Here is a 9,120-nt window from a genome sequence, read left to right as displayed (position 1 = left end):
CATCTTAGCTGTAGATGGCAGTGTCACTGGCCCTCATTGTGGGATCCGAACCGGGGCCCTCTGGCGTCCCAAGCCAGCTGTTAACCAGCGCGCCACTCAGCCGGCCCTGGCCTGGTTGATTTTTCTTGGTATTCTTTTGATTAGCTCCAATGTAGATGACCAGATAATCTAAAGTACAGCCCCTCCCCTCCCTTCCCCTCCCTTTCCTCCCCTCCCCTCTCCTCTATCCACTCCTCCTTCCCCTCCCCTCCCCTCCCCTCCTCTCCCCACTCATGAACTATTACATCACCCAGTTTCCTTGAAACTATCTTGTGTATTGATTTCCTCTTCCTTGCCCATCTCCTCCCATAAGAATGGAAAGTTCCTAAAAGCGGGGACCTTCAGGTTGGTAGTCTCTTTCCCAGATGCACTTCCCCTGAACAATGCCTGGCACATAGCCCAAGTTGGTTAAATTCACTGAATGAATGAAAGGCAATCGATAGATGACTGTTTCTTCCCAGAGCAGCAGATCTGGCAGCTCCGCTCAAATTCAGGAAGCAGTAGGCTCCCTTTGTGCCCACTGGCAGCCTTGTGGACTTGACTTCCAGTTTCATTCCCCAGGCTGTGGCCTGGTGCCATGCCAGGCTTTGAGGGGGACCAGAAGGGCATGGTGCCCTGCCCTCCAGAATTCTAGCCCGAGGGGCAGGCGGGATGCGACTAGGTAAGCTCACACAGGTCAGGGCGGAGGGGAGGGAGAGCAAGACAAGGTGATAGAAATTCAGAAGGAAGTGGAGGCACTGAGTCGTCCATGATGGGTGTGGGACTTGGAGCTTGACGGTCAGTCAAGGCTTCCACCTTCTCCACTATTAACACCAGCTGAACTTGACCAAGCACATCGTGTATGCCAAGTGCTTTATGTGCATCGTCTCTCCAAATACACACAGGGACCCTTCAAGGTGGTGACGGTTATTGTCGTTCCCACTTTTCAGATGGGGAAACAGCGTTATGTTAACTAACTCCCTGCGGTAAGAAGCAGATCCCAGGTGAGCTCTCTGTGAAGCCCAGGGTCTCCCTATAAACTCCCCGTTCCTTGTAGAAAGCATTTTGTGCCCGATGACGTCACGGCAGCAAAGACAGCACCAACTTAGGAGGCGGGGGACCCCGTGTCTGTGCATGTGGTACCGCTGACGTATGTGAGGTCTGGAGCAACTTATCTAAGGTCTGGGGCCTCAGTTTCATCAGCTAGAAAATGGCGCTGTTGGACTTGCTGTCCATCAGCATATTCTGGGGGAAATCCATATTCTGGGGCTCCTCCGTGGAGATTCAGTGGGGATGCCGTGCAGCCTGGAAATCTGAAGGCATAAAAAGTCCCCCAAGTGAGCTGATGCACAGCTCCCGGCTTGGATACTGAAGGCTTAGATTAGTCTTTTCAACCCTGGCTGCACATTACACTCACCCAGGGAATAAAAAAAAAAGGAATCCTGGACCCAGTCCCAGACCAGCGGAATTGGCACGTTCAGGGATGATGAGGCTGGAAGGGGTGGGAGAGCATCAGCTTTAAAGTTTCAAGACTGTGGAGCTCTTGAAATGTGACGCATGTGATTGAGAAGCCAACCCTTTTATTTTATTTAGTACTTTCAATTTACGTTTAAATAGTCACATGTGGCCAGTAGGTGCTGTGCCGGAAGCCCAGGTTGGGGTCTGGTTCAAGGCTCCGGGGCTCTGCATGGCTCCGTCCCTTGCTGGCCCAAACTGCACAGCCCTTCTTAGATATTATCTTACTTAAGACCCATTTCCTCCATTCTAGCCCATGGGACTAGTGCACGGACTCTAAGTTAAGACTAGTGTTCGCCCAGAATCGGAGCACTTCAGCCACTGATAGCTACCCTAGCTGGGAACTCACCAGCCACCAGAAACTTAAGATTCTACTCCTTTGCATAGATGGAGCTTATATGTGTGTGAGAGTGCCACTCACCGCAATCCTGAAGCTGACCAAGTTTGATGCCTTTGCTTTTCCTTTCATCCATGGAAACCGAAATATGTTTAAAAGCTCGATTGGGACACAAGAAGAGGGGCGAAAAGTCCATCAAGGCTCCGCAAAGCCGTCCTCGGACAGGAGAAAGCAAATTCCCGAGGAGCCCCTCTTGGTCTTGGCTGGGTCATCTACATCATTATCCTTCCTGCTGGTACCCAGGCTGGCAGGCAGGAGGAAGAGAAGCGAGGGGCTGGGGGGCAGGGCTCACCTCCACCAGTGGCTCTCACATGCTCCCTGCTAGTTGCATTCCTCGCTGAATATTTTGGGGGGCCCCTACTGTGTGTCAGGCTTTGAAGACGCTGACTTGAAGAGCACTCACCCTGCTGTTGAGATGCGACAGAGAAAAACAAAATAAAGCAGCGCTGGAGTTCATCTACTTGGGGCACAGAAATTCAGTTTCAATTGGACTGGCGTGGGGCACAAGCATTTTTTAATAACTTTCCAAGTGATTCTCTTGCGCAGCCTGAGAGCCACTGGTATGTGCAAGGGAACGCTGGATGACGTCTTGCAATAACTGAGCTGTTGTCAGCATGGGGCCACATGGATTTTAGGGAAATCACTTAACCTCTCTTTCTATGTCTTGATGAGAAATGCGTCCATGAGGGTTGCAGCCACTTGCAATTCCTCGTCTCCTGGGTAGTTAGAATCAAACAGATAATGGGTGTGGGTGTCCTTTTATAGCCTTTGTGAATGGTTAAGTGAAATGAAAGTTGGTATTAGACTCTATTAAACATTAGGCTTTGATATCCATGGAGTCAGGTCTCACCCCGAGGACTCAGTGAAGCTCTGGAACATTCTAGAACATCAGAGTGAGACCTCCGTCATGGCAGGACTGAAACAGAGTTGAGAGCAGACACCCAGAATCCCACACCATCCTGCCTCCCTCGCTCTGTGTTTAAAACAGTTTGTTCTATGTTCTGCAGAGCAGTGAGCATGGGGAGAGAGCTGCCTCTGCTTCAGAACCAAGTGGGTGTCTGAAATCTGTTCCTCTCCCCCGGCTGCACGCTGCTGAGGAAGCTGGTGCCAGGGGTGGTCCGAGAGTACTCTGTAGAATCCAAAAAGGACAGGCTGAGAGGTGGCAGGAGGCGGGTACATGCGGGAGGGACGGCCTCTGCTATCCAGGCAGGAAGCAAAGGTGTTCAGGGCCTTGAAAGAAAGGGCCGTTTGGCATATCAGCTGCCAGGCCCCAGGAGTGTGGCCAGGTTCCCTCCTCACCTCCTGCCAGTCCAAAAACCACCTTAGAAAAACCCAGAGCTGAACGTGAGCCCCTTCAGTGCCTGGCTGTGCAGTTTTGTTTTGCAAATAACACCCCTTCCGTCCCTCCCCTCCGAGGGGAGTTCGATGCCTTTGGTGCACAATGGTGTTCGAAGTTTGTTTCCGATGTCAGTGGAAATGAAAGTGATGTGGGGTAAGGCATGAGAGCCATGAGGGATGCCGGGATGGCTCCTCTGCAAGCATTATTCATCCCTGTGGGCAGAGACAGCGCTTTCTCTTCATGCAGACTCCTCGGGCTCAGAGTGAGTGGGCCGGCTTGCAGGGGGATGGAACTATATGCCGGTCGCTCTGGACGTACCAGTTTGTAAAGTAGCATGAGGACCCCCTTAGGTTCTGGGCGGTGTCAGAGGACCGGGAGAGGAGCCCCCAAACTGCTGGAGTCCTCACGAGTAGATGAGCGTCTTACTCCTACCAGTTCACCCCATCCTCACAGCCGCCCGTGGGGTGCTGCTCGCGATTCCCGTTTTACAGGCAGAGAGACTCAGGTGCACAAGGCTTAAGTCGTGACCCACGGTCACGTGGCTACGTCATGCAGGGCAGGACCCAAACTCGGGTCCGATAGACCCCAGAGTCCCTGCTATTTCAACGATCAAGTTTGACTAGTATGCACACAGGGGTGGGCCAGAGAGTCTAAACTTAATGTGACGGGCCTAGGGGAGCCATGGATGGCTGCAGAGGAGGGGAGTGGCATGGTGAAAGCGGAGCTTAGTGACGTAAATCAGCCCGCCTTGCACAGGGTGAGTCGTACAAGAAGACGCTGGTCCCAGTGCCATTTGTGGTCACAGTGTAATCGGTGACCAGTTTCCTGAGGGGCTTCTTTGCTCTGTAGGAATGATTACACTTCTTTGGTAATTAAGTCTGGAACTTTTCAGTCGCATCCCAAGAGGCACCTGACAGTGCACGAGGTTGATGAATGTAACTGCCTTGTGACTTCATTTCTGGGCCTTCTCCTGTGGGTGGGTTCTTTATGCTGTTGCCTTTTTGGTATTTAATGAGGTGCCGTGGACACCTGCAGAGGCTTACAGAGCTTCTATATTCTCCTCCTTATCAATAGAGGACACACTAAATATATTCGGAGCATTCGATGGAGCAGTGGGTTCCTCAGGGTTCTAGGGGGATTGGTGTTGAACGTTTTAGTTTTTGGACACGACATTCAATAGCCGTAGAAAATACAATCCCAGGTACTGAATTCTTCTTCCCTTCCACTTTATGTTTAAACCAAGGACGTTCCTCTCCGGCTTCCTTCGCGCATTCATTGACTCCTGCACCTCCTCACCCTCCGTTAACTGATGTGTCATGTGCCAACCCTTCTGCCAGTTCCAGGGACGGAAGGATGAGGACAGCAGAATCTCTGCCCTTGAGCAGCTCACAGTCCTGTTTAGGATGATTTAAAACCATTAATCAATCCAAGAATATTGGATTTCTCCAAAACCTACTGTAGGGAAAAAGATAATTATCCCAAGCCTTTAAATCTGTTTCCCACTTTAATTGATTTAATTAGGTAAAATTCATAGAACTGCAATGTTGGAAGGGGCCCAGAAGGCATTTGTTCCTCTTTTTTTCCTCTCTGCCTTCAGACTACGCCACGCTCAAATTATCCCCAAACCCATGCATTTTGGGAAAGGGGAGTATTTCGAAGAACTATAGCTTTTGGCCCATTCAGATGAACCTTTCTGTTCAGTGAGCGCCCACAGGAAAAGCTATGCAGGTTGTTGAAAGAGTCGACATGCAGAGCTGCAAAGTGTTGTCTGAAAGACGTGAATGGAATCGTCTCTTAACACACACGCACGCACGCGCACGCGCACACACACACATGCACACGTGCACACAAACACACACACGCACGTGCACACACACACACACACACATGCACACATGCACACGTGCGCGCGCACACACACACACGTGCACACTGGAATCCCCACAGTCATACTATGAGTTTCCGTTAAGTGCACCTGATGAATGCAGAATGCAAAATGAAAGCACGGCTGTCTTGATAAGGGCCCTTGGAGAATTCTTCCAGTTCCTAGAAAAAAACTGTATCTCAGCATTTGTCAAAATCCTGTTTTGTTATAACACAAGAGCCATACCTTCTGTTTGGTTGGCATTTTTGCACCATGGTTTAAGCATCTGCTACGTGTGTATCGTCAGTGATCCCAAGACAGCTGTGCTTTGTGTCGGAAAGGGGGCTGGGCGTGGAATCAAAGCCCATTTTAGCCTGTTTCCTCCCTGCTAACAATATACCAACCCCACAGGGTCATCATGGAGATTTGATGAGTTAAGGAGCTTGAAGGTAGTTTGTAAATGGTACAAGTGTATACATCACCTGCCTTTTCTAAATGGAAATCTGTTCTCCTGATCAGATCGCAGACTTGGGGAGGTCCTTCCACCCAACACCAGTTACCATGTCACTTTCCAGTGTCAGAGCGTTCAGCAGTTCCCCTCTGTGCTCAGAATAAGGTCTTAGCCTCTGAACGTAGCCCCTGAGGTCATCCGTGATGGGGTCGCTGCCAAGCTCTTAATCGTCATCTCGTCCCCTCGGGTTCACAAACCATAATGCGTTGATCTGCAGTTCCTGGAATAGTCATGAGGTATCCTCAGGCCTCCTCTTACTGTAATGCCCACCCAATTCCCCTCTTCCACACCTTGTTTCTCCTTCCCCGTCCCCTTATGCTTCTCTCAGCCCTCAGTTCATGGGAGTTGCTTGTCCTCAGATCCCCACCAGATCTTTGAAGGCAGAGACCATGTCTATGTCCGCCTGATATGTCCTTCTTTCTCCGAGCTATTAAATGGTGTTGCTGCGTAGTTAGGTGCTCACCAGATATTTGCTGATGGAACACATAGCCATCCACCCAGCATTTGTTATACTCTATGTTCCATGGGAGTCTAGAAATCAAGTGACAAAAATCCTACTCAACCCGGCTCAAGTAAACGAGCCACGTGGGAACTTGCCAGCTTATATAACCAACTGGTCCAGAATAAATGGCTTCAGGCACTGCAGACTCCAGGTGGTCCGAGAGTGTCATCAGGAAGCTGTCTCGATTTTCTGATGTTGTTTTGTCTCTGTTGGCTTCATTTTCCAGCTATGAGCCTGAGGGCCAGAGGGAGTTCATTCTGTTGGAACCATATGGGGTGGATGGGATGAACTAGAGGAAAAAGAGGAAAAAGAATAGATGATGGGCTGGCAAAAATAACAGATGTTCTTCACTCCACCAGGTTGTGGGCTCCCAGTTCAGGGGCCCCTCTCACCTTTTCTAGTATTTCCAATATGGGTTCCCGAGCGTGGCACGTAGTTGGTGCTCAGGAATGTTTGAGAATGAAAGGATGTCCGATTTATTTTCCCTCACTTCTAGGAAGGAGCTTCATAAGCCTATGAAGACTAGATGGTGCTGTATAAATCGCTTTCTGCCTCATCCTCTGTTTTCCTTTTCTTTTTTGACCTGTTGGCAGGACCCGACGTCTACCTTCTTCCAGTTTGGAGCGTCCATCCAGCAACAAGCCACGGTCATGCTGAAGATCATGCAGGATTACGACTGGCATGTCTTCTCCCTGGTGACCACCATCTTCCCTGGCTACAGGGACTTCATCAGCTTCATCAAGACCACCGTGGACAACAGCTTTGTGGGCTGGGACATGCAGAACGTGATCACGCTGGACACTTCCTTCGAGGATGCGAAGACGCAGGTCCAACTGAAAAAGATCCACTCCTCTGTCATCTTGCTCTACTGTTCCAAAGATGAGGCCGTCCTCATCCTGAGCGAGGCCCGCTCGCTGGGCCTCACGGGATACGATTTCTTCTGGATTGTCCCAAGCTTGGTCTCCGGGAACACGGAGCTCATCCCCAAAGAGTTTCCATCAGGACTCATTTCGGTCTCCTACGACGACTGGGACTACAGCCTGGAGTCGAGAGTGAGGGACGGCCTGGGCATCCTGACCACGGCCGCGTCTTCCATGTTGGAGAGGTTCTCCTACATCCCTGAGGCCAAGGCCAGCTGCTACGGGCAGACTGAGAAGCCAGACGTCCCGCTGCACACTCTGCACCAGTAAGACGGGGTCTTTGCTTGTCTCTCTTTGCTTGGGGTCAGAGTTCCGTGGTTGTTGTTTGTTTAAGTACATACTCTGTCGAAAATGTGCACTGAAAATAGAGACTGTCGTGTGTGTGCTTATGGGACTTTTTTGTGTGATTCTGCACTTTGTCCCCCCTCTCACTCTCTTCTCATCTTTTGTTTTTAAGTAACTTCATACTTTGTTTTCTGCAACCTACTATTTTTACTCATGATTACACCTTGGAAACCTACACCTGGGAATCTAGCTATCTGTCTGTCTGTCTTTCTGCCTGTCTGTCTATCCATTGTCTATCTGTAGCTATATCTCAAGTATGTAGGTATATACACGTAGGTATATGTATGCATATACACATGTATGACTATATGTAGATACACATATATATGTATTTATACATATGAATGCATCCACATGCATATACATGTACGAATACATGTAGCTATGTGTGTATGCACATATACATATCTATGTGTATATATAGGTTATACATGTAAATACATATACCTGAATATCCACATTTTTTGTAGCCTACACATTGCATTCCTCAACAGGGACATACCATGCTTTATTTGCCCAGTCTTTATAATGATAGAAGTTTACGTGGTTGCAAACTGTTTTCCACTGGAAACTAAACTACAGTGACAGTCATCCTACATGTCTCTTTTTGCACACGTGCAAATATTTCTCTGGGTTGATTCTAAGAAGTAGAATTGGGGGTCGTAGAACCTGTGCACTTTAAAATTCGGTATCTATTGCCAGATTCTCCTACAAAGTAACTCGACCAATTTATACCCAAACCGGCAGTGTGCGAAATCAGTTCACTTCCCCCATCCTCGCCAACATGTTACACTTTGGGGAACCTGCCCCCGTGGGTGCCCGTAGTCGCTGTTCGAGTGTGTATCTGAATTTCTTCCCTTCTTATATCCTAGGTGTTTCTGTAGATCATTGGAAATCGTGGCAAACGCCCCCTTTAACCGCTGTATTCTACTCCATCACGTGGGCGTATCATAATTTCTGTGACTACTCCCATCCGGTGGACATTTATGTTCAATTCTATGTCTCTGGGAAGTGTCATTGCTCTTTGTGGCCCATCGTCATGGCGCAGCTGTTGAGATTTAGGGCGCTCACACTCCAGCAGCCATTTTGCATGTTTTTGCCTGACGTTCGCTGATTTAATACAGGCTCGTCCCTCAGACAATGAGCAGGGTCGCTTCATGACGAAGGGATGGGCTCTGGAGTTGGACTTATCAGGGTCCAAATCTTGTCTCTTCCACTTTCTATATGACTCGGACAACCATTGTATTGTCCTTTTCTGGGCCTCAGTTGTTCTTGACAAAACGATAATAATAGCACCTACTTCCTAGGCAGCGGTTCTCAAACTTCAGTATCAGAATCACTTCTCAGAGGGCTTGTTAAATCACGGATTACTGGGCCCGGAGCACAGAGCCTCCAATTCAGATGCTCTGGGCTGGGCTCCAAGGACTTAACAGTCCTAAGGAATTCCTGGGTCACGCTGATGCCACTGGTCTGGGGACTATACAGGGTGTTGTGAGTAGTAAACGCTGTGATGCATGAAAAGCACTGCTTCGCACAATACCTAGCACCTAGTAATTATTTAGTGACTGTCAGAGGGCTCAGTGAAGTTGTTTTTGGTCATCGGGCGTTACAGTCAGCAGGCTACTTTGGTTTTATTATCAACAGAGTAACACGTGACTCTAGAATGTTTCTGGAAGGTTTTAGGACTTTGAATCTGCTAGAGTTCAGAA

General features: G+C 49.1%; 1 protein-coding gene across 2 annotated transcripts in view; it reads left to right on the top strand.

Annotated features, from left to right (window-relative positions):
* GRIN2A (glutamate ionotropic receptor NMDA type subunit 2A) overlaps positions 1 to 9,120 on the top strand; it is a 422,768-nt gene that overhangs the window by 265,295 nt on the left and 148,353 nt on the right. For both annotated transcript variants that reach the window (XM_019650929.1, XM_019650930.1), the window contains exon 4: positions 6,740 to 7,332. In XM_019650929.1, the coding sequence (XP_019506474.1) occupies positions 6,740 to 7,332 (593 nt within the window). The remainder of the gene's footprint in view (positions 1 to 6,739; positions 7,333 to 9,120) is intronic.

Source organism: Hipposideros armiger, unplaced genomic scaffold (genome assembly GCF_001890085.2).
Source record: "Hipposideros armiger isolate ML-2016 unplaced genomic scaffold, ASM189008v1 scaffold_149, whole genome shotgun sequence".
In the NCBI taxonomy this organism is placed as follows: Eukaryota; Metazoa; Chordata; class Mammalia; order Chiroptera; family Hipposideridae; genus Hipposideros; species Hipposideros armiger.
The sequence above is the reverse complement of the archived record's forward strand: the minus strand, read 5'-3'. Positions and strand labels throughout refer to the sequence as shown.